Source organism: Pelodiscus sinensis, unplaced genomic scaffold (genome assembly GCF_049634645.1).
Source record: "Pelodiscus sinensis isolate JC-2024 unplaced genomic scaffold, ASM4963464v1 ctg43, whole genome shotgun sequence".
Classification (NCBI taxonomy): Eukaryota; Metazoa; Chordata; order Testudines; family Trionychidae; genus Pelodiscus; species Pelodiscus sinensis.
In genome coordinates this window covers 482,442-507,918 of record NW_027465835.1, presented here as the reverse complement: position 1 = coordinate 507,918, position 25,477 = coordinate 482,442, and the positions used below count along the sequence as shown (strand labels likewise).

General features: G+C 55.3%; 1 protein-coding gene across 2 annotated transcripts in view; it reads right to left on the bottom strand.

Annotated features, from left to right (window-relative positions):
• Positions 1-25,477, bottom strand: part of LOC102454332 (scavenger receptor class F member 2-like) — a 258,095-nt gene that overhangs the window by 169,458 nt on the left and 63,160 nt on the right. For both annotated transcript variants that reach the window (XM_075914780.1, XM_075914781.1), the window contains 4 exons: positions 16,123-16,224; positions 4,623-5,142; positions 4,192-4,410; positions 1,873-2,001 (listed from right to left, as the gene is read on the bottom strand). In XM_075914780.1, coding sequence (XP_075770895.1) covers positions 1,873-2,001; positions 4,192-4,410; positions 4,623-5,142; positions 16,123-16,224 — 970 coding nt within the window. The remainder of the gene's footprint in view (positions 1-1,872; positions 2,002-4,191; positions 4,411-4,622; positions 5,143-16,122; positions 16,225-25,477) is intronic.

Here is a 25,477-nt window from a genome sequence, read left to right as displayed (position 1 = left end):
ATTGTTGTTCATGCCTTCTTCTGCAATCACTGTCAGGCTCCTGACTGTGTAACTAGACAAGAAAAATTCCCAGTGACTTTGATTGAATTCTCAGGAAAAGCATATCTCTATTATCAGCCAGTTATCACCAAAAGGAATTTGAACAAGACTGCAGTAGATATTTTCAACAGGAAAGGGTTGATACAGAGAGGTTTCCGTAAGCAATTCAAAGTGCTTCAGGTGGGACCTGGCAGACTCATGACAACTGTCAGCAGAAATTTGCCTTGATCTAATTACAAACCAAGCACACCAGTGGATTCCTGGCTTTTTGTGTTTTCCTCACAACCTTACAGGTTTCTTGTGCTGTATGAGGTGTGTCCATTTATGTTTGAGGGATGAACAGACATGTGATATGAGTAACACATGATGTTCTGTTCTATTTCAAAAATCTTCTGAGGGGGGTCTGCTTGTTTATTTGTTTTGCCCTGAGTTTCTCAGTGGGTTTGTGGTGTTGGTTTTGTCTCTGACTAGTTTTTGATCGGGGGGGGGGGGGGGGGGGGGGTGTCACAAAAAGCTGCATATTAAACCTGTGGAGGGATTTACACTAATCTTATATTTGCTACATCAAGTCACGTGACTGGGGAAGTCACAGGTATTAGCAGCGTGGGCACCGGTGAACCTAAAAATAGTGTTTTACCCTGTTATGTTACATTTGTCTCCTGTTTAATATAATTATTCTGTTGAACATATTGTGTGTGTTTGTGTTATTTCTTGGAAGTCTCCAACTATCTGGCAAGTAAGTGGGGATTACTCTGGGTTAGAATTTTCCTCCCAAGCTGCCCCAGTGACCCTGCCAGGCAGGAGCGAGGGGGGTAGAAGCACCGCCAAATAAATTGATAGGGGAAAAATAAAGAGGATAGACCCTGCTGAGTGGGTGGTGGAATCCAGAAGAACCCAGACCTGTCCACAGACACCTGTAAGCAGATTGGCATTAAAGAAGGTAACCGGGTGGAGAGGGGGAGCTACACTAACTTTGGGGACTTTTGGACTGGCGAGGGGACTGGCCCCTTGACAAATGGTGACGGAATCTGGGAAGTAAGATACTGCTTTACTAGCACTTACTCTCTTGTATGAAGAATTTTGTTCAGTTTGTCCCTCTATTTTGGGATCTGACAGTAAAAACCAGCATAACAACAAAGGGAAAATTTCACAAAATTCAGGTGTATTCTTCAGCAAATTCTGCTTGAGTGTCTGAATGAAAGCGGGCAGCCTGAAAAGGGCTGTTTGTGAAAATGCAAAAAGACAGTGCTGCAACTGAAAGTAGGAAACAGACCCAATGCCCAGAATATTCTCATTGATAGGGTTGATGCAGATGGAAGCCAGGAATGAAGAAATAAGGATAACTTTGCACTAATAATTGAATGGTCACTTGATCTGAGACACGTGAAGCCCCCCTCACCTGCCACCCCAGGTAGGACAAAAACAAATAGTAATCAATTAGCTCCCCATGGAGGGAGCTGTGATTCCAATAAAAAGGCACCCACCTCCACACATTGTATATTCTTCCAGGCTCCAAAGAGATTATTTAGGGGATGTTGTCAGTGCTTACTTTGTGCCAGGGCTCTAGGCTTGGCAGTTTACAGATCTAGCACCTCTGGGTTTGACACATCTGTTATGAAAGTAAATTGCTTGAACCCTGGCTCCTCTTTCATTACAAATTAAGCACTGGTCACTGTCACACTTTTCTGGGCTCCTCTCCTGGGGATGTCAGAGATAGCCCCACCCATGTGCCCAAATCCATGTGTATTTATCCAGACAACTCTGCAATAGCCAGAGCAGCCTATGCAACCAGAGTACCAGACACACAGGGGGCGAGACACAAGAGTTACTTACTAGGTGCCGTGAGAGCCTGCCTGGCAGAGGCATCTGCCAGTCTCAAAGTGGCATTCTCCATTGAAGCAGTCACTGCACACAAAGGCACAATTCTCACCATACATCCCATTGTGACACTTCACTTCACACCTAGGAAAGGGCCAAAGGAGCAGGTTACAGGAAGAGGACAAGAGGAGAGCCCACTCTGGCAGCATCAGGCAGCTTTGTGGGGGTGCTGGACTCTCCAGACAAATACATTTGTGTGCTGGAAAGCCACTGACCTGGTGTGGTCCCTCCCTGTCCCAAGTAGAGGCCAGCAGGTAGAAAGGCTGGATTTAGATGCAGGGAGCTGCCAGGCTATTTCCACCTCAGCTAATTGACCCTTGGGTCCATGCAGGTAGCACTGGGCTCAGGGTCATGTATTGATAATGATGTTTGTGGGGTATGTAGGAAACACAAAGAAAGATTCCGCTGCCTCTCTCAGCATACGGAGCCCTGTCAGGGCCTTTGGGAAAGCAGCAGCCTATGCCACAGCCCACAGTGCTGACAGAGTGAGGTCCTAGCCAGGATTCAAACAACAGGGTCACCACAAACATTCTGGGAGCTCCAGGTTGTGAGTGAGGGTGCCATGATCACTGGCGGGAACTGTGGCCATTGGAAAGGCAGTGTTAGTGCTGCTCTGGCACTCCTGCCACTGGGTTACAGCATATCTGGCAGGTGAAACTGTGATTGCAGCAGAGAGGCGCTTCTCTAGACCACAAAGCACAGACATGAGTCAGCAGGGCCTCCACCACCACCCTGGAACACTCTCCTCCTTTTCTAACCTGAGATACCATTCTTCACCATGAGACTGGCCCCCCGGGACAGCCCCACTGGCCACTGCCCATGGTCTGCTCCAAGACCAGGACCCTGGGATGTCCCCACAAGCCACTGACCACACTCTGCTCTTAGACTGGGTTCTATCTGGAGCCCAGGCCCAGCCATAAATGCCTGTGGACAGAACACAGAGCAAGAGCTGCTTGGATGGCACTTTCTGCCAGGATTAGAGCTGTGGCAGGATATAACAGGTTCAAAAAAGAACTAAAGTTCCTGGAGGTTAGGTCCATCAATGGCTATTAGCCAGGATGGGTAGGAATGGTGTCCCCAGCCTCTGTTTGTCACAAGCTGGGAATGGGTAACAGGAGAGGGTTCTGTTCTGTTCCCTTCCTCTGGGGCACCTGGTGCTGGCCACTGTCGGTAGACAGGCTACTGGGCTAGATGGGTCTTTGGTCTGACCCAGTACGGCCGTTCTTATGTTTTTATATCCTGCCAACCTGATAGATAGTAACCCATCTGGATAGATGACAACCCAGCAACTTCACTGTCTTGTTAACAATCCTCCCATTTGCTGGGCTTACAAACTCCCAGTAAATTCCAGAGCTGACAACATGGGATGGAAAAAAGGGTCTGGGCATCCCCCATCTCCACAGAGCTGCCTGGAGGTGCTACCTGCTCCAGCATAGCAGCAAGCACTGGGTACACTGCAGCAGGCTGGGACAGCCCCAGGGGTGAGCACTGCCCTGGAGTAGCAAGTCACCAGATCTAGGCAGCACTCATCACAGCCTCTGCAATGCCAGGCAAGAGGCCACAGCTCTGTCCTCAGCAGGCAGCTTCTGGGCATAGAGGAAGGGGCTGCCATTCTCTCTCTCCGTCTGGCAGAGAGGGTCTGGCTGAGGGCACTAGGGCTCTGTTTCCCTGCAGGCTGAAGTAGGCCAGGCTCCATTGTAGGAGGAACATGCTATGGGCAACAGAGACATGGTTGTGTGAGGGGTTTCTGTTGTACTGGGCTCTGATGCTGCATTCTGTGCTGTGTGCTCCTCTCAGAGCCACATGCATCTCCCTTGGGTTCTGTGTCCCATGGGCTCACACCTGGGAGCGGGGAGCAAACGGGTGAGGTTGGTGGCTTTCAGGGACTGCAGGAAACCTTTTGCACTCCCTGCCCTTGCAGGAAGCTGGTGAGGGCCAGAACAATCACACTGGCCAGGGCAACGTCCGTGCATGACTGACCAGAGTCTCCAGCAGGGTGGCTCCGTGACGGGATTGGGGCATGCTGACTGAGCGCTACAGAAGGTGCCAGCGTGTTGGATGCCGTTGGGAGGAGGAGAGAGCCGCCCCTAGAAGAGGGCTTTCAGAGGAAAGCATTACCTAGTAGTTAAGGCAAAGGACAGGTGTCAGGGGACTATGGGTCTAATAAAGGTAGTGCCCAAATGTCCTGTGTAGCCTGCGCCACTTTGGCCAACAGAAGAGCACAAGAGCATGCAGTCCGGATTGTCACAAAGCAGCCTCCCAGCCTCCACTCACCTGTCTCCTATCCAGCCGGGATTGCAGTGTGAGCACTTGCCATTGATGTGGTTGCAGGTGTGGCCGTCTTTGCACAGGGGGCAGATTTTCTCACAGCCATCTCCGTAGAAGCCCGACAAGCAAGCCTGATCGCACTTGGTGCCATTCCAGCCAGCTTCACAGGCCAGGCAGCGGCCATCCACAATGGTGCAGGGCTGCAGCCCTTTGCATTGCCCACATCTACAGATGCAACCCAGAATGTTAGCCATCATTTGAACATTGCCGCGCTCATCTTGGGTCCCTCCCTCCAGCCGGATCACTGGCTCTTAGACCAAGCCATGATTGCACAAGGCAAGTGCAGCAGGGACTGCATTCAACTTGCAAGAGCACTGGAAGGCCAGAGCCAAGTGCAGCATGGGGGCCCAAACCCACCCAAGGCCCTGCACACTTACCGCTTCCTGCAGCCTTGTCCGTAGAAGCCAGCTGGGCAGGGCTCCCGGCAGTACTTGCCCCGATAGCCCGGCTCACAGGTGCAGGTACCATCCACCTGGTTACACTTCCCCTTGTAGCACTGACAGTAGCGGTCACAGCGCGGGCCAAACATTCGCTCCCGGCACTGGCAGCGCCCGGTGAACTGCTCACACGGCGAATTGTTGCAGGAGCACTGGTTGTTGCAACCCCGGCCCCACCAGCCAGGCTGGCAGATGCACATACCTGTCTGCTGGTCACACTGGGAGTTGAGACTGCAGTAGCAAGAGCTGGAGCACTGGGGACCCCACCAATTGGGCTCACAGGTGCACTTGCCCATCTTCTGGTCACATTTGCCATGCTTGCAGAGACAGGCGTTCTCACATTTGGGCCCCCAGCGATTGGGGTTGCATGTGCACTGGCCTGTGACATCCTCGCACTGGCCATTGGGGTGGCAGCTGCACATTTCCTTGCAGTCGGGACCCCAGAACTGGTGGGGACATTCTGCAAAACAAGCAACATGCCAACACATGCTGAGCAGCCACCAAAACCAAGATGAGAGAACATGGGTTCCTGGGTCAGTCACCAGGCTCCTTCTGCCACCATCTTTCCAGCTCGAATACAAGCTGCAACTCCGTGGAGGACTGCACCCCTCCCCGCCTAAGTTTCAAGGAGCCCCCTCCAGCACACTCATATGCTGACTGATAGAGTCCTGGTTCAATGCCAAGAGTGGTGCAGGGTGTTTGAATATCAGTCAGTAACAGCAACTGTGCATTGTTGGCACAATTCCCCAGCACATGGCGCACTGGCTCTGCATCTGCACTTTGCTCTTCCCCAGCAGGTTAAGTGACCCACGAGAGCCTACAGTGCCCACCGGCTGTGCTGCTGCTTCGGCTGCCACTGATCATGGGATTCTGAGAAGAGCAGGCCAGGGAGACAAGAAGCTGCAGCCCTGCCAGCACCTCTAGCTGTGTTAGTTTGGAAACAATGTCAACTCCCAACGAAAGAGAAAGCCAAGCAATTTTCAGCAGAAACCCCTAAAATCACCATGTAAACCAGGGCTGGGCAATCATTTTTAATAGGGGGCAACTCCAAGATTTTGGTAAGTGGTCAAGGGCCACATTTCTAACAGGCGGGGGGTTGGAGTCTGGGACAGAGGTTGAGTGCAGAAGGGAGCTTGGGGTAGGAGAGTGGGGTGCAGAAGGGGATGTGGAGTCTGAGGGTACGTCTACACTACAGCACTAATTCGAATTAACTTAGTTCGAATTAGTTAATTCGAACTAAGCTAATTCGAACTAACGCATCTAGAACTAAAAACTAGTTCGAATTAGCGTTTTGCTAATTCGAACTAGCATGTCCACACTGATTGGACCCTGAACCGGGGTTAAGGATGGATGGAAGCAGTGCCGGCAGGGCATCAGAGGAGGACTTAGAGCATGGAGATGCTGTCTCAGGCTAGCCGAGGGCTGTGCTTAAAGGGACCCCACCCCCACCCCAGACAGACAGTTCTCAGGGTTCCCTGCTTGCAAAGCAGTCCTGGCTTGGAGTGCCCTGAGTGCCCACACTAGGCACATCACAGCACTCGGCCATCAGACCGGCTGCACTTGCCGCAGGCTGCCATCCGGGGGGGTGTGTCAATCGGGGGGCTGCAGGAGAGCTTCCACCCTGAGGAGCCTGCAGAGCCAGCCCAGTCCTCCCCATTGGGGGCTCGTACCCCATTCCTCCCTCACCACCTTCCACTTACCCTTCCCTAGCCCCCCTTCCTGATGTACTAAATAAAGGACAATTGTGTTCAAAAATAGAAACTCTCTTTATTGAACAAAACTCGGGGAGACTGGGAAAAGGATGTGGGAGAGGGGAAGAGAGAGGGTGGGAGAGGGGAGGGCAACTAAAATGATCAGGGGTTGGGAACAGGTCCCATATGAAGACAGGCTAAAGAGACTGGGACTTCTCAGCTTAGAAAAGAGGAGACTGAGGGGGGATATGATAGAGGTCTATATGCACCCTCTCCACACCACTCATGCTTTTAGAGAAAAGTTCTTCATTTAGTTCCCATAATAGAAGGACTAGAGGACACCAAAGGAAAGGAATGGGTAGCAGGCTTCAAACTAATAACAGAAAGTTCTTCTTCACAAAGCAAATAGTCAACCTGTGGAACTCCTTGCTGCAGGAGGCTGTGAAGGCTAGAACTAGAACAGAGTTTAAAGAGAAGTGAGATAAATTCATGGAGGCTGGGTCCATGGAGTGGTATTAGCCAGGGGGTAGGAATGGTGTCCCTGGCCTCTGTTTGTGGAAGGCTGGAGATGGATGGCACGAGACAAATGGCTTGGTCATTGTTTCGGTCCATCCCCTCCAGGGTCCCCAGTGTTGGCTGCTGTCGGCAGACAGGCTACTGGGCTAGATGGACCTTTGGTCTGACCATTCTAAGCTCATTTTAAGCTCAGGGCCGGGGGTCTCACTGGACCACCTTGATTTTCATGCAAACCTGCCCCTGGGTGGCCAGGCTGGCAGCTCTCCTGCCCTAGACGGCCACTTTCCTGTGCCTAGTGCGGAGGTCGTGGATGAGGTCCACGATCTCCGCACTAGACCAGGTGGGCGCCCGCCTCTTGCGGACCCGGGCAGTCTCCCGGGAGCTGCCAGCCTGGTCCCGGGAAGAGGCGGAGGGCTGGGTGGCTGGCTCGAGCCGTGCCAGGTGCAGGGTCTGCTGGCTGGGTGCTGGCAGGCTTGCACCTGGTACGGGCACCGTAGCCAGCCCGTGCCCCTTTAAGGGTTCCGGGGCTGGGAGGGGGGCAGAAGAGTTTCCCTGGTGGTGCCTAGAGTGGCCACCAGGGCAAGCTGGGGAGGGCTAGCCTCACACTAGTTCGAATTAAGTGGCTACACAGCCCTTAATTCGAACTAGCTGATTCAAACTAGGCTTAGTCCTCATGGAATGAGGTTTACCTAGTTCGAATTAAGCGCTCCGCTAGCTCCAATTAAGTTCGAACTAGCGGTTTGCATGTGTAGCGCCTATGAAAGTTAATTCGAACTAACGGCTGTTAGTTCGAATTAACTTTGTAGTGTAGACATACCCTGAGAGGGGAGTTTGGGTGAAGGAGAGGGTTGTGATCTGGGGCAGAGGCTTGGGGTGCAGAGTCCAGGAGGGGAGAGGATTCTGGCCTGAGGGAGGGGCTCTAAGAGGGGGCACAGGGTGTGGGAGGGAGTTGTGACCTGGGTGAAGGGGGTGCAGAGGATTTGGGTGATGCCTTGGGGCAGGGGAATGGGGTGCAGAGTCAGGGAGGGGTTATGGGTGCAGGAGAGGATTCTGGCCTGGGGAAAGGGGGTAGGAGGGGGTGCAGGGTTGGGGAGGGAGTTTGACCCAGGGTAAAGGGGTACAGAGAGTTTGGGTGGTGAGGTCGTTGCGGGGTGGGTGCCAGGGGCAGGCTCTGGCTAGGAGGTGCTTACCTAGGCAGCAGCCCTGCAGGAACCTGAAGGGTGCAGTCACAAGCTGCTCCATGTGGCTCTGCTCCTGTCAGGATGGGGGGGGGGGGCTTCATTGGCTGCCCCTTGATGCCGGCAAAATATCTCAGCTGCTATTGGTCAGAAACTGGCCAATGGGAGCTGAAAGATTTTGCTGAGTGATGGGACAGAGCACAAAGCCTCCCTCCTCATTCCCAGAATACAGCAGCCACATTTAAAGCAGCTGATGCTGCACTGTGCTTAAGGGTTCCAGCGAGGCAGCTGTGGGCTGGATTCGGCCCACTGGCAGCCTCTTGCCCACCCCTGCTATAAACCATAGGCCTAGGCAGGTCCCAAGAACAAGGGCTGGGGCCCAGCCCTGTTGCAGCTTCCAAAAGCAACAATTCTAAGAGCTGTCTGGCTGACCTCAGGGGTTTCCAGGCAAAGCCTGGCCTCTCACAGCCCTCCTTCCCTGGCTTTCCCACTGCAAAGGGCCTTTTCCCCTTGGTAGACATTTGTTACTATTTAGGGTAGTGATCACTGGGCAGTCGATCAGGATCTCCTGGTAGACCTTGGAGCCTCTGACAGGTGATCCTGACTGGTTTGGCCAAGAGGTTATCAAGTGCCTACACTTCAGCTGCCCCTCCACCTGCTGCTGCGCACCTCCTGCCCTTTGCCTTGGAGCTGCCCCTCCCCTGGGGAGCCTCCTGCTTGCTGAGCAGAGCACAGAAGGAAGAGGAGGGGCACTGATGTCGGGGTGCCCCCCCTTCCACCCAGTATTCTATCTCTACAGAATGGATGGAGTGGCACAGGGCTTGGGATGGAAGGAGTTTGCTGGCTGCCTTTGGGAGTGGTGCAGGGCCAGGGCAGGGGTGATCCTGCCTTAGCCCCACTGCATGACCACCCAGGAGCCACCTGAGGTAAGCAGTGCCCAGCTGGAGCCTGAATCCCAAACCCCTGCACCAGTCACGAACCCCTCTCCTTAGACCCAAACTCCCTTACAGACCCTGTATCCTGAACCCCCTCCTGCACCCCAACTCCCTGCCCCAGGCTCAGCTCAGAGCCCCTGTTACACTCCAAATCCCTTAGCCTGTGTCCCAACCCTCTGCCCCTGCCTGGTGAAAGGGAGGGAGGATGGAGTGAGCAGAGGCGGGGCCCCAGAGAAGGGGCATGAAGGAGGCGGGGCCAGGGTGTTTGGGTTTGAGGTAGATCTTACATTGCACTTCAATTCAGAAAGTGATCTTGTGGTTATAAAGGTTGGAGACCCCTGGTTTAAGGGAACATGTTTGCTGTGCTGGATGACTTCTGTCTTCCTTACTCCTTAGCTGCTTCATCTTGCACATGTAGCTTCATCACAAAAGCAATCTCTGGTCCATCAATTGAACATACCTTCTCCTATGCCTGAGAGGGAGTCTGATGCTCAGCTACTCGGGGGTGGGAAGGAGGCCTCCTGCCTAGATAAGGAGGCAGCAGAGAGAGAGGGGACTGGTGCGTTCGCTATTCCTTGGCTACAGGAGCTGGACAGTGCTTAATTTGTAACAAGAGAGGTGCAAGGGCACAAGTAATTTTGGGTATGTCTCCACTACAAAGTTAATTCGAACTAACAGCCGTTAGTTCGAATTAACTTTGATAGGCGCTACACACGCGAACCGCTAGTTGGAACTTAATTGGAACTAGCGGAGCGCTTAGTTCGAACTAGGTAAGCCTCATTCTACGAGGACTAAGCCTAGTTCGAATTAACTAGTTCGAATTAAGGGCTGTGTAGCCACTTAATTCGAACTAGTGGGAGGCTAGCCCTCCCCAGCTTGCCCTGGTGGCCACTCTAGGCACCACCAGGGAAACTCTTCTGCCCTCCTCCCAGCCCCGGAGCCCTTAAAGGGGCACGGGCTGGCTACGGTGCCCGTACCAGGTGCAAGTCTGCCAGCACCCAGCCAGCAGACGCTGCACCTGGCACGGCTCGAGCCAGCCACCCGCTGCCACCCAGCCCTCCGCCTCTTCCCGGGATCAGGCTGGCAGCTCCCAGGAGCCGGACCAGGACCACAAGAACTTTTCTTTATGCACCCTCTCCACACCACTCATGCTTTTATAGACCTCTATCATATCCCCCCTCCGTCTCCTCTTTTCTAAGCTGAAAAGTCCCAGTCGCTTTAGCCTCTCTTCATATGGGACCTGTTCCAAACCCCTGATCATTTTAGTTGCCCTCCCCTCTCCCAGCCTCTCACTTCCCCTCTCCCACCTTCTTTTCCCAGTCTCCCCGAGTTTTGTTCAATAAAGAGAGTTTCTATGTTTGAACACACGTGTCCTTTATTTTGTACATCAGGAAGGGGGCTAGGGAAGGGTAAGTGGAAGGAGGTGAGGGAGGAATGGGCTACGAGCCCCCGATGGGGAGGACTGGGCTGGGTCTGCGGGCTCCTCGGGGTGGAAGCTCTCCTGAAGCCCCTCGACTGACCCCCCCACCCCCGGATGGCAGCCTGTGGCAAGTGCAGCCGGGCTGATGGCCGAGTGCTGAGTGTGGGCGCTCAGGGCACTCCAAGCCAGGACTGCTTTGCTGTCCCTCATTGAATTAGACAAGTGAGCGGGGAACCCCTGAGAACTGTCTGTCCGGGGTGGGGGTCGGGTCCCTTTAAGCACAGCCCTCAGCTAGCCTGAGACAGCAGCTCCACGCTCTAAGTCCTCCTCTGATGCCCTGCCAGCACTGCTTCCGGCCATCCTTAACCCCGGTTCAGGGTCCACTCAATGTGGACGCGCTAGTTTGAATTAGCAAAACGCTAATTCGAACTAGTTTTTAGGTCTAGATGCGTTAGTTTGAATTAGCTTAGTTCGAATTAACCAATTCAAATTAAGTTAGTTCGAATTAGCGCTGTAGTGTAGACATACCCTCAGTTACTTTCATAACTAATGTGTCAAGCCCAGAGGTGCCAGGGTTATGCACTGCCAAGCCCTAGAGTAGATTAAACACTGCAGCCACCACCAGGAGCAAGTCAGCATAGGATGGTTCTGAGACGCATGGACTTTTCTCCTAGTTCAGGGTTCTGATTCCCACCTGACTTCTCCCCTCCCTCAGGAAGCAATAAATGCACCCTGTAATGACTGGCCCCTCTCAGCTCTTTAAAAATGCTGCTGTGAGGTGCCCTGTTCATTGTGTCTCCCAGGCTAGACTGAGTTTGTTCAGTGGATGTGATTTGTCTATGCGAGTGCTGCAAGTGCCATGGGATGCAAGTGCCATTTGTGAAGGGGTATTCTCACCAGCCAGCCTAGCTCTCCAGGCTGAATTGCGCTAGCACAATGTAAGTACATCGACATTAGAATACATGGCCAGCTGCCAGACTCCAGCTGTCTCTGCTCTGGCCTGGCCTAGGCTGGCTCCACAGGGATAAATGGAGTAAGGAGGACTCAAAACCTATTTTACATCACTGGCATGACTAAATCCAATGGAAGCTGATCTGTGGAATAAGACAGGCCCATTAGTCAGTGTTACTTTCCTGGCCACGCTAAATGAACAAAAGTGTTTTGTCCCCAACCCTTCCCCTAAAATTACCAGACATCTCACTGCAGCAGGTCAGGCTTTGCCTTTTGCTCAGCCCTGAAGCAGGTAAATAAAATAAAGACCCCGAGAGGCTGTGGGGGCCAACAGTGTCACCTAAGGTCTCCCTCTTGTGTTTTATCTGAGGTACGCACAAGAAAAAAAGAGAAGCCTGTTATTCCACAGTCAGCTACATCATCTCAGTTTGCTTTCCCAGAAATCCCCCTTGTGGCTTGAAATTTTCCATTCCTGGTGTCAGCCTGAAGGAGATTGGTTGGGGGGGGGGAGGGGAATTTAAGGCAAGGCCTCAGTCACTTCTGCTTCCAAGGAATATTTTGCTGCTGCTCTGTAGTTCACTTAGACCAGGCCTGGGAAAAAATACAGCCCACGGGCCGCATCCAGCCCACCAAGCCACCGGATCCGGCCCACAGAGGCAGCAGGGAGCCCTAGGCAGGCTCCCCAGCTTGCCCCGCAGCCCTGCGTGCCGTGCAGAAACGCAGCTGCAGGGCTCCATTTCTGTTTTAAAACAGGAGGGGAGTGGGGAAGTTTCAGGAGCTGCCACACCCCCAGCACAATCCCATTGGCCAGTTTCTGGCCAGAAACCGGGCAATGGGAGCTGCTTGTTGGAATAACAGGCAGCCAAGAACAACCACGCCCCCTCTCCTTGGCTCAGTTATTCATGAAGCACATGGCCAGGCAAGTATCAGAGGGGTAGCCGTGTTAGTCTGAATCTGCAAAAGCGGCGAGGAGTCCTGTGGCACCTTATAGACTAAGGGTATGTCTACACTACCACCCTAGTTCGAACTAGGGTGGTTAATGTAGGCAACCGAAGTTGCAAATGAAGCCCGGGATTTGAATTTCCCAGGCTTCATTTGCATCTTGCCGGGCGCCGCCATTTTTAAATGTCTGCTAGTTCGGACTCCGTGCCCGCGGCTACACGCGGCACGAACTAAATAGTTCGGATTAGGCTTCCTATTCCGAACTACCGTTACTCCTCGTGGAACGAGGTGTACCGGTAGTTCGGAATAGGAAACCTAATCCGAACTACCTAGTTCGTGCCGCGTCTAGCCGCGGGCACAGAGTCCGAACTAGCAGACATTTAAAAATGGCGGCGCCCGGCAAGATGCAAATGAAGCCTGGGAAATTCAAATCCCGGGCTTCATTTGCAACTTCGGTTGCCTACATTAACCACCCTAGTTCGAACTAGGGTGGTAGTGTAGACATACCCTAACTGAAGTGTTGGAGCATAAGCTTTCGTGGGCAAAGACCCACTTCGTCAGATGCATGTAGTGGAAATTTCCAGAGGCAGGTATAAATATGCAGGCCAGGATCAGGCTGGAGATGACGAGGTGGATCCAATCAGGGAGGATGAGGCCCACTTCTAGTAGCTGATCTGGAGGTGTGAATTCCAAGAGAGGAGAAGCTGCTTTTGTAGTTAGCAAGCTACAAAACTCAAAGTTAACTACAAAAGCAGCTTCTCCTCTCTTGGAATTCACACCTCCAGATCAGCTACTAGAAGTGGGCCTCATCCTCCCTGATTGGATCCACCTCGTCATCTCCAGCCTGATTCTGGCCTGCAAATTTATACCTGCCTCTGGAAATTTCCACTACATGCATCTGACGAAGTGGGTCTTTGCCCACGAAAGCTTATGCTCCAACACTTCAGTTAGTCTATAAGGTGCCACAGGACTCCTCGCTGCATGGCCAGGCAAGCAGGCTAGTTTGGCAGCTGGCAGGTAAGTCTCTTGGCCACAGCCTGCTTCTGGCACCCCAGCCCTTTCCTGCCCCCCCACTCAACATACCCAACCCCTCTGTCCCCCTCTTACACCCATACCCCCTCCCAGATCTGGCACCCCAATCTCCCGTCCCAGATCACAATCCCCTCCTACCCTAGGTCACATCCCAAAGCCCTGCACTCCAGTCCCCTGCCCTAGGTCACAACTGCCTGCTTCACCCAAACTCCCTCCCAGACTCCAGTCTCCCTCCTGCACCCCAGTCCCTTACCACAAGCTCCCTTATTCACCCAACCTCCGTCCCAGACCCTGCATCTCCTCCATTAATATCATGGAAGATTGCGGCCCTCGACCACTTTCCAAAATCTTGGAGTGGCCCCGTCAAAAATTATTGCCCACCCCTGCCCTTGCAGAACCCATCCTGGGCTCCCAGAGGGTATGTCTACACTACAGCACTAATTCGAACTAACTTAATTCGAATTAGTTAATTTGAACTAAGCTAATTCGAACTAACGCATCTAGACCTAAAAACTAGTTCGAATTAGCATTTTGCTAATTCGAACTAGCATGTCCACATTGAGTGGACCCTGAACCGGGCTTAAGGATGGCCGGAAGCAGTGCCGGCAGGGCATCAGATTAGGACTTAGAGCATGGAGCTGCTGTCTCAGGCTAGCCGAGGGCTGTGCTTAAAGCGACCCGATCCCCACCCCGGACAGACAGTTCTCAGACAGTTCTCAGGGGTTCCCCGTCTGCAAAGGAGTCCTGGCTTGGAGTGCCCTGAGTGCCCACACTCGGCACATCACAGCACTCGGCCATCAGCCCGGCTGCACTTACCGCAGGCTGCCATCCGGGGGGGGGGGGTCAATCGGGGGGCTGCAGGAGAGCTTCCACCCCGAGGAGCCCACAGACCCACCCAGTCCTCCCCATTGGGGGCTCATACCCCATTCCTCCCTCACCCCCTTCCACTTACCCCTCCCTAGCCCCCCTTCCTGATGTACAAAATAAAGGACACGTGTGGTCAAAAATAGAAACTCTCTTTATTGAACAAAACTCGGGGAGACTGGGAAAAGGAGGTGGGAGAGGGGAAGAGAGAGGGTGGGAGAGGGGAGGGCAACTAAAATGATCAGGGGTTTGGAACAGGTCCCATATGAAGAGAGGCTAAAGAGACTGGGACTTCTCAGCTTAGAAAAGAGGAGACTGAGGGGGGATATGATAGAGGTCTATAAAATCATGAGTGGTGTGGAGAGGGTGCATTCAGAAAAGTTCTTCATTAGTTCCCATAATAGAAGGACTAGAGGACACCAAAGGAAAGGAATGGGTAGCAGGCTTCAAACTAATAACAGAAAGTTCTTCTTCACAAATGAAATAGTCAACCTGTGGAACTCCTTGCCACAGGAGGCTGTGAAGGCTAGAACTAGAACAGAGTTTAAAGAGAAGTTAGATAAATTCATGGAGGTTGGGTCCATGAAGTGCTATTCGCCAGGGGGTAGGAACGGTGTCCCTGGCCTCTGTTTGTGGAAGGCTGGAGATGGATGGCACGAGACAAATGGCTTGGTCACTGTCTTCGGTCCATCCCCTCCGGGGTACCTAGTGTTGGCCGCTGTCGGCAGACAGGCTACTGGGCTAGATGGACCTTTGGTCTGACCCAGGATGGCCATTGTAAGCTCAGGGCTCAGGGTCGGGGGTCTCAGTGGACCACCCTGATTTTCATGCAAACCTGCCCCTGGGTGGCCAGGCTGGCAGCTCTCCTGCCCTATACGGCTGCTTTCCTGTGCCTAGTGCGGAGGTCGTGGATGAGGTCCATGGTGTCCGCACTAGACCAGGTGGGCGCCCCGCCTCTTGCGGACCGGAGCAGGCTCCTGGGAGCCGCCAGCCTGGTCCCGGGAAGAGGCGGAGGGCTGGGGGGCATCGGGTGGCTGGCTCGATCCGTGCCAGGTGCAGGGTCTGCTGGGTGGGTGCTGGCAGGCTTGCACCTGGCACGGGCACCGTAGCCAGCCCGTGCCCCTTTAAGGGCTCCGGGGCCGGGAGGGGGGCAGACGAGTTTCCCTGGTGGTGCCCAGAGCAGCCACCAGGGCAAGCTGGGGAGGGCTAGCCTCCCACTAGTTCGAATTAAGGGGCTACACGGCCCTTAATTCGAACTGCTTAATTTGAACTAGGCTTACTCCTCGTAGAATGAGGGTTACCTAGTTCGAACTAAGCGCTCCGCTAGTTCCAATTAAGTTCAAACTAGAGGTTTGTATGTGTAGCGCCTATCAAAGTTAATTCGAACTAACGGCTGTTAGTTGGAATTAACTGTGTAGTGTAGACATACCCAGAGTCTATAGAGGCCTCCCTGCTCCACTCTCTGCTCTTTGAAGGTGTAAGCCAGATAGGAAATGTCATCTTCTAGCCAAGGAGAAAGCTGATCAATTTGCAGCGGAGCCCCCCTAAAAGCACCCTGTAGCACCTAAGCCTGGGCAAGACCCCAGCAAAGGGGTCAGTGAGTATCTACTCCAAGTAAACTCCCTACTGCACTTTCCGAATCATAGCACAACATGCAAAAGGCCCAGCACCCCATCAAACACTCACATCTCTGGTGTGGTGTGCAGCATGGTAAGTTAACCCTGTGCACCCTGGATTCTTTTGCCATAAGCACTGCAAGAACAGAGCTTTTGCACTCTGACTTTAGTGCTTATGAACAAACCCAGGGTTAACGACCCAGAGCTAGGCAGGACTGTGTCACTGCTAGGGGGTGATGCCAGGACAGAGGAAAGAGCTGCTGCGCCACAACTCCAACAGATGCCTGATACTCACTGGTGTCACAGTTGGCCCCAAAGTATCCATGGCGACAGCGGCACTCACTGGGTCTCACGCACACCTCATTCTCCTTGCAGGTGAAATTCCCCTCACACACAGCTGCGGAGAGAAAGGAAGAGACATTGTCCAGGGGCAGGGTAAGGTAAGGCAAGGCCAGAGCTTAGCACTGCCTGCTAGCGAAGGGAAGGGAGGAAATCCTCCAGCACTCTGGGAAAACAGGCACTAGGCAGCACCATCGCTCTTCTTCCCAACAAGAGAGCTCCCTCAGGAAGTTACTGGCACCCATGCAAGTGCCTGGTGGGTTGGGGTGGGGGGATCCTGGATGCCAGAATACAGTGGCAGAACAGTAATTAGTGCCTCAGTGCTCAGCAGACTGCTGCCTTCTGGCCACCTAATAAGGTACTTCGGATAGAAGATGAAGGACACCGTGGAGGGAGAAAGCAAAAGTCCAGTCTAGTGTGGTTTCGGTCTAACAGAAGGGGGCTGCTCCCTCTTAGCCTCCCCTTGCCACAGAGTCTGACTATGGCTAAACCCCACAGCAAGGACTTGGCTGCCTGCCAGAAGGGGGTGCCATGGCTGTCTGCCATCTGATAGGTGGTCTGCCTGGGGAGTCGGGGGAGAGGTCAAGCTGAGAGGGAGGCCCTGCACTGGCTCTGGGTGAGCGACAGGCCAACAGTGCTGCAAGAGGGCAAGGAAGGAAGTCTCCTGCAAAACCCAGGATGGAACATGGCAGCTACAGGCAGAAAGGGCCAGTCCTGTTACACACTTAGGCTGTGTCTAGACTGCATCCCTTTTCCATAAAAGGGATTGCAATTGCGATGTGTCTAATTTGCATCCCTTTTACGGAAAAGGGATGCAGTCTAGACACAGCCTTAATGTCAAAAGCAGCATCAGCCAGCCAACTTCAGGGGTGAGGGGATGCCAGCCTCCAAGGTGGGCAATGATTTTTGATGGGGGGGGGGGACTCCGAGATTTTGGAAAGTGGTCAAGGGCCGCACTCTTCCATGATATTAATGGAGGAGATGCAGGGTCTGGGATGGAGGTTGGGTGCAGAAGGGACCTTGGGTAAAGGATTGGGGTGCAGGAGGGAGACTGGAGTCTGGGAGGGAGTTTGGGTGAAGGAGGCAGTTGTGACCTAGGGCAGGGGACTGGAGTGCAGGGCTTTGGGATGTGACCTAGGGTAGGAGGGGATTGTGATCTGGGACGGGAGATTGGGGTGCCAGATCTGGGAGGGGGTATGGGTGTAAGAGGGGGACAGAGGGGTTGGGTATGTTGAGTGGGGGGGCAGGAAAGGGCTGGGGTGCCAGAAGCAGGCTGTGGCCAAGAGACTTACCTGCCAGCTGCCAAACTAGCCTGCCTGCCTGCCTGCAGAGCTAAGGCATGCAGAGCTTAAAACGTTTCCCAGCCAGCCTGTCTGCCTGCCTGGCCATGTGCTTCAGTGAATAACTGAGCCGAGGACAGGGGGTATGGTTCTTCTTGGCTGCCTGTTATTCCAACAAGCAGCTCCCATTGGCTGGTTTCTGGCCAGAAACCGGCCAATGGGAATGTGCTGGGGGTGGGGCGGCTCCTGAAACTTCCCCACTCCCCTCCTGTTTTAAACAGAAATGGAGCCCTGCAGCTGCGTTTCTGCACAGTGCGTGGGGCAAGCAGGGTAGCTTGCCTGGGGCTCCCTGCTGCCTCAGCGGGCTGGATTCAGTGGTTTGGCGGGCTGTATTTAGCCCAGGCCTACTCCAAGGCTTGAGAATGCCAGGCAGCCTGTGGCAGACACAGCTAAGACAGCTGGCAGCATGGAGAGAAGGTGACTTGGCCAGCCACCCACCCTCCTGGGGGCATAAGAACATAAGAGCGGCCGTACTGGGTCAGACCAAAGGTCCATCCAGCCCAGTATCCTGTCTGCCGACAGTGGCCAATGCCAAGTCCCCCAGAGGGAGTGAATCGAACAGGTAATGATCAAACAATTTCTCTCCTGCCATCCATCTCCACTCTGACAAACAGAGGCTGGGGACACCATTCCTTACCCATACTGGCTAATAGCCATTAATGGACTCTAACCTCCATGAATTTATCTAGTTCTTTTTTAAACCCTGTTATAGTCCTAGACGTCACAACCTCCTCAGGCAAGGAGTTCCACAGATTGACTATGCGCTGTGTGAAGAAGAACTTCCTTTTATTTGTTTTAAACCTGCTACCCATTAAATTTATTTGGTGGCCCCTAGTTCTTCTATTATGGGAACAAGTAAATAACTTTTCCTTATTCACTTTCTCCACACCACTCATGATTTTATAGACCTCTATCATATCCCCCCTTAGTCTCTTCTTTTCCAAGCTGAAAAGTCCCAGGCTGTGTCTACACTGGCAAGTTATTCCAGAAAATCAGCCGCTTTTCTGGAAAAGCTTGCCAGCTGTCTACACTGGCCGCTTGAATTTCCAGAAAAGCACTGACGATATCATGTAAAATCATCAGTGCTGTTCTGGAAAAGGGCCAGTGTAGACAGCACAGTACTGTTTTCCGCAAAAAAGCCCCGATCGCAAAAATGACGATTGGGGCTTTTTTGAGGAAAAGTGCGTCTAGATTGGCCACGGACGCATTTCCGGAAAAAGTGCTTTTGCGGAAAAGCGTCCTGCCAATCTAGACGCGCTTTTCCGAAAATGCTTTTAACGGAAAACTTTTCCGTTAAAAGCATTTCCGGAAAATCATGCCAGTCTAGTCGTAGCCCCAGTCTCTTTAATCTCTCCTCATAGGGGACCCGTTCCACCCCCTAATCATTTTAGTTGCCCTTCTCTGAACCTTTTCTAATGCCAGTATATCTTTCTTGAGATGAGACCACATCTGTATGCAGTATTCAAGATGCGGGCGTACCATGGATTTATAGAAGGGCAATAAGATATTCTCTGTCTTATTCTCCATCCCTTTTTAAATGATTCCTAACATCCTGTTTGCTTTGACTGCTGCTGCACACAGCGTGGACGTCTTCAGAGAACTGGCCACGATGACTCCAAGATCTCTTTCCTGATTAGTTGTAGCTAAATTAGCCCCCATCGTATTATATGTATAGTTGGGGTTATTTTTTCCAATGTGCATTACTTTACATTTATCAACATTACACTTCATTTGCCATTTTGTTTCCCAATCACTTAGTTTGGGGAGATATTTCTGAAGTTCTTCACAGTCTGCTTTGGTCTTAACTACCTTGTGCAGTTTAGTATTGTCTGCAAATTTTGCCACCTCACTGTTTACTCCTTTCTCCAGATCATTTATGAATAAGTTGAATAGGATTGGCCCCCCCTCCCTTAGTAGTGTCTGGTTGGGGGGCCCCTCTCACCCTCGGTTTCCTCGCCCTATTCCCCTTTGTAGCAGCCTTGCCCACCCCAGCCCATTAGCCAGCTCTGTTCTCTCCTCCCTCCCTCAGTTTGCTGACCAGCCCCACCCAGCTTCAGTTTGTTCTACCCACCCCGCCCACATTTGGCTGGTGTTCTGTTTCCCAGCCCTTGCTTGCCCTGCCCCGCCTTGTTCACCCAATACCCCTGCCCCCAGCAGTCCTGTAGCCCCAGCCAGAGTTCCAGTCCCCACCCCGAGCGCTTGTGTCCCCCCCTTTGTAGTTAGTGCCCCCCCGCACATCACCCCCCCCCCAACAGCCCCATAGTCCCCTTTGTACCCCAGTGCAGCCGGAGGAGCTGGCCCCCGCCCTGCACCCACCACCTTGCTTCCTGTCTGCCCTGCCAGCGCCCTCCTCCTCTGCTTCCAGCCTTGCAGGGAGGACAGGTCGCTGGCCTTTCAGGCTCCCTAGTCTATTACCCCTGGTAGAACCCTCCCTCCCAGAAATCAGTCGGTGGGAGGGAGTGGTTGGTTCCCCCTCCCTCCCCAATTGTGTACCCCCTCTCCTCGCGTGTCCCTCCCCTGCAATAGCGCCCTCCTCCTCTGCCATAGCCTCAGCAGGGAGGAGTGGCTGCTAACCTTCCCCTTCCATGGTTGCCCCTTCCTCGAACCCAGGGTATGTCTACACTACCCTCCTAGTTCGAACTAGGAGGGTAATGTATGCATACCGCACTTGCTAATGAAGCCCGGGATTTGAATTTCCCGGGCTTCATTAGCATAAGCGGGGAGCCGCCATTTTTAAATCCCCGCTGCTTCGAACCCCGTGTAGCGCGGCTACACGGGGCTCGAACTAGGTAGTTCGGACTAGGGTGCCTATTCCGAACTACCGGTACACCTCGTTTCACGAGGAGTACCGGTAGTTCGGAATAGGACCCTAGTCCGAACTACCTAGTTCGAGCCCCGTGTAGCCGCGCTACACGGGGTTCGAAGCAGCGGGGATTTAAAAATGGCGGCTCCCCGCTTATGCTAATGAAGCCCGGGAAATTCAAATCCCGGGCTTCATTAGCAAGTGCGGTATGCATACATTACCCCGCTAGTTCGAACTAGCGGGGTAGTGTAGACATACCCCCAGTGCCCTCCCCTCTTCCACCCCCTCTCCTTTCACTGACGTCCTCCTCCCCTGCCTGCTGCTTGGCGAGGAGGAGTGGCTAGTCCTCACCCTTCCTCCTTGTCATCTGTGCCTCCTTCCGCCCTCTCCCCATGATGGAGGAGGCCCCTGCCCCTGTTGGCCCTCAAATGACTGATGCGGCTGACCTCCTGGCCCTTGGCCCGAGCCCTGCCGCTGCCACGGCTGATGCCCCCCCTGGTGCGGGTGGGCCTTCTACCTCAGCCGGTAAGAAGGGCCGGGGAGGGAAAAAGGGTAAAGGCCAGGCCCAGAAAGCTCCGCCTCCTGTGGCCGTGGCCGTCCCGCCCACTGCGGCCCAAACAGCCGCCGCAACCCCTTCTCCCCCTGTTGTTCCCTCCACCGGCTCTGGGGGCGATCCACCCACAGTCCCCAGAGCGTACGCCCAGGTGGCCGCTGCCCCCCCCCCCCCCACGTGCCGGGTCATCTGCCCCGACTGCCGCCTCCAGCTCCATCCCTGGTGGCCGGGGCCCCTTTCCCGCCATGACCAGGAGACACGGCGTCCGCTGCTTCCTGGTCACCGCCTCGCCCCACATGGAAACCCACGTGCGGGCGATGGCGAGGGTGGTGGGGGCCTCAGCCGTGGTGGCGGCCTCCAAAATGTATGGCAAGGCGGTGTTCTTCCTTGCCTCGGAGGCCGCCGCCCAGGAGGCGGTGGAGAGGGGCCTGGCGGTGGGGGGCGTGCACGTGCCCCTCGAACCGCTGGAAGACCTGGGCGTACGGGTGGTGCTCACCTCCGTCCCGCCCTTCCTCCCCAATGCCGCCCTGCTGCCTTTCCTCTCCACCTTGGGGAGGTCTATTTCGACCATCAGCCCTCTCCCGTTGGGCTGTAAGGACCCCGCCCTCCGCCACGTCCTGTCCTTCCGCCGGCAGGTTCAGCTGCAGCTGCTGCCAGCGGCACGTGGCGGGGAGGCGCTCGAGGGGTCCTTCATGGTGCCCTACCAGGGGGCCCTTTATCGAGTCCACTACTCCTCGGGGGAGACCCGGTGCTTCCTCTGCCGGGCGATGGGGCACGTCCAGAGGGACTGTCCCTTGGCCCGGTCGGAGGAGGCGTCCGGGCCCCCCGGGGCCTGTGAGGGCGCCAGCCCCACCACCGCCAGCCCCCCTGGTAGTCCGGGCTCCGTGGCCGCCCCTCTTCCAACCGACGGCCCTGCTCGGGAGACGGAGGCGCCCCCTCCGGCGTGCCCGAGCAGGCAGGCGGGCCCCACCTCCATTCGATCAGTCACTGTGGGGCCCGAGGAGGAGAGGGTGGCGCGGTTGCTGCCGGGCGAGGGAGAGGGCCCCCCCCCAGGTGGAGCTACCCCCCCTTTCCAACCCTTACCGCAACGCCCTCCCCTCTCCCCCCTCCGGGCTCCCTCTCCCCCCTCCGATGGGGAAGGTGGGAAGGCCCCCCGAAAGATCCCGAGGGCGGCCAGCGCTGTTGAGACCGCCCCCAGCGAGCGTCAGCGGGAGGCGCCGGCCGAGGAAGCCGTGGCAGCGAGGGGGGATGACGATGCCCCCCCTGCGGAGCTTCTCCACGAGGAGGCCTCGGGTGGAGCCCCCCCGACCCCGGCTCCAACTGAGCCCCCCTCCGTTCCCGCTGAGGTAATTGTTGCCTCGGCGGCCGGAGGGGAAGGCTCCGGGGCCGAGGGGATGGAGCTTAGCTCCATCTTTGAGGAGATCGAGGCCCTGGGTCTGACCCCGCTCACCCAGGGGGAGGACGACCCTCCGCTAGTTGGCCTCGGTCTGGGCTGCGACTCTGTGGCGCCGCCCCCTCCTCTCCCTAACCCTGTGTCCCAGGTGGCTGACCCCGTCCTCACACTCGGGGCGCCCCTGATACTGCCCACTGGCCCAGCCGACTCGACCGCCAGAGGTGATGCCGCCGAGCCCTAAGGGGCGATGGCTGGTGCCGAGCGGCCAGGTCCCGGGGCTGGGGGTGCCCCCTCTCCAGCAACCGAGGCGGGGCGGTCATCCCCCCTTCCCGTTGGGGGCCCCACACAAGACACCACTCCGGCCGAGGCACCAACACCTGTCTTTCCACCTGAGCCTGGCGTCGGCGCGGGCACCCCCCTTCCTGTTCTCAATTCCCAGGTCCCCATTCGGGAGGCGCCGCAGCCCGGTGGGATTGCCACGGGGGACGCCCCTCCAGACCCCGTCCAGGATCCTGATCCCTTCCCACATCCCGATCCTCCCCCTACTCCCGCTTCCGCCCTCTACGAACCTATCTCCAGCCCCGAGCCCTCCGCTGCTCCCGATCCCTTTCCTATCCCTGCCTCCCCAACCCCAACCCACCGTCCGGCCTAGAGCCCACCCTTCCCCCCACCCCTACCGTGGAGAAAACCCCTCCGCTGCCGTCCCCCCGTCCTCCTCCCATCCCGGTCCCCGTTGTGTTACCTGACCAGTCCCCACTCCCCCCCCCAAATGTCTGCCAGTGCCACCCCCGCGAGGGCCGTCTCCTTCCCATTAGCTGTGGGCAGCTCTTGGGGGGTTGTTTTTGTATCCCCGGTCCCCAACCCGTTAGGGGCTGCCTTGTTCCCTCCACCGCCCCCTCCCCCGCCAGGGTTGGGAACGGGCAGCGTGGCACCATCTGTGTCGGCACCACGTCGGGGATCGGATCCCTGTTTGCCCGTCTCCGTGGCCCGTAAGCTCCATCCGGGGGCCCAGACGGAGGAGAACCCTGGTTCCCCCTTGGCGCTGAGGAGCGAGCTGCGCAGGTTTGGAGACGCTCTCCTGACCTTCGGGTCAGGGAGCGGTCTGCTGCGGGGCCTGCGTGAGGCCGCCGATTCACCTGCCCGCGAGGATCCACCCCAGCCCTCTCAATGCAGTATACCACCATCGCGACGCTGAACGCCCGGGGCTGTAGGGCGGGTCTCCGCAGGAGCCGGGTGCTCTCCTTCCTTCAGGAGGGGGGTACTCGGTGGTTTTCCTGCAGGAGACCCACACGACTCCAGCCGCCGAGGCTGGCTGGCGGCTGGAGTGGGGGGACGGGGTGCATTTTAGCCACCTCGGCATTTGCTTGGCCGGGGTGGCCACCCTGTTCTCCCCTGCCCTACGGCCCGAGGTGCTGGGGACCGCCGAGGTTGTCCTGGGCCGCCTGCTGCACGTCCGGGCCCACGTGGAGGGGCAGACGTTGAATCTGGTCAACGTCTACGCCCCGAACGCAGGCCCGGACCAGGTCACCTTTTATCGGCAGGCGGCCACCTTCCTCGGCACTCTGGATCCTCGCGAGTGCCTGGTCCTGGGCAGGGATTTCAACACCACCCTCGATGACCGGGACCGTGTAGGACTCACAAACTGCCAGGCCGCGGCGGACGTCCTCAGGGAGATCGTGGAACATCACTCCCTGGTGGACGTCTGGCGAGACCACCACCCGGACGACAGTACCACCTTTACTTACGTCCGGGTGGGGAAAACACGGTCGAGCCACTCCCGGTTGGATCGCATTTACCTTTCACGATTCCATCTGGCACGAGCCCACTCCTCCAGCATCCGGCCGGCCCCGTTCACGGACCACCATTTGGTGGCCGTGAAAGCCTCTCTGACGGCGGAGAGGCTGGGGCCGGCCTATTGGCACTTTAACAATAGCCTGCTGGAGGATGTGGGCTTCGTGGCGTCCTTCCGGGAGTTCTGGCAGGCCTGGCGGGGGCAGCGGCCCGCCTTTCCCTCGGCGCGGCAATGGTGGGATGTGGGGAAGGTGTGCGCCCGGCTCTTCTTACCAAAAGTTTTTCCGTTAAAAGCATTTGCGGAAAAGAGCGTCTAGATTGGCACGGACGCTTTTCTGCAAAAGCACTTTTTGTGGAAAAGCATCCGTGCCAATCTAGACACGGTTTTGTGCAAGAAAGCCCCGATCGCCATTTTCGCCATCGGGGCTTTTTTGTGCAAAACAGTTTTTAGCGTCTACACTGGCCCTCTTGCGCAAAAACATTTCCGGAAAAGGGCTTTTGCCCGAATGGGTACGTCAGAGCATTTGCGCAAGAAGCACTGATTTCGGACAGTAGAACGTCAGTGCTTTTGCACAAAATCAAGCGGCCAGTGTATACACCTGGCAAGTTTTTGCGCAAAAGCAGCCACTTTTGCGGAAAAACTTGCCAGTCTAGACGCAGCCAATGTGTTTACCCTGCCTCTCTCTTTAAAATATTCGAGGCGGCTTACAACATTCTTAAAAACACGATAAATATGTATAAAATATAGGATCCCAAGGGGGCGGGGGGAAGAGACATAAAACCTGCTAAAACACCTCAAGAGGCGGGAGGGACACACACACACCCCTAAACACCAATACAAGCATAGGTAAAAAGGGTGGCTTTGGCCTGGCGTCGAAACAGTGCCAATGTCGGTGCCAGGTGAATGTCCCAGGGGAGAGAATTCCACAGCCTAGGGGCAAAGGTTGAGACGGTCCTGCTCTACATAGATGTCAACCGTATCTCCATAAGTGAAGGAACACGGAGCAGAGCCTCCCCAGCCGACCTCAATCTCTGGGCAGGTTTGTATAGGAGGAGTCAGTCCTTCAGATACCCAGGTCCCAACCCATTTACCCCAGTCCCAACCCATTTAGGGCTTTATAGGTCATAACCAAGACTTTGAATTGTGCCCGGAAACATACCAGAAGCCAGTGCAGCTGCCGAAGCACCGGCATAATGTGCTCCGTACAACCAGTGTTAGTTAAAACTCGAGCAGCCGCATTCTGGGCCAGTTGAAGCTTCTGAAGACTCTTCAAAGGCAGCCCCACATAGAGCGCATTGCAATAATCCAATCAGGATATGACAAGAGCATCAATCACTGCAGCCAAGTCATTCTTATTCAGGAAGGGTCAGAGCTGGCGGATCAGCTGAAGCTGCCCAGAGGCACTCCTGGCCACCGAGGAAATCTGATTT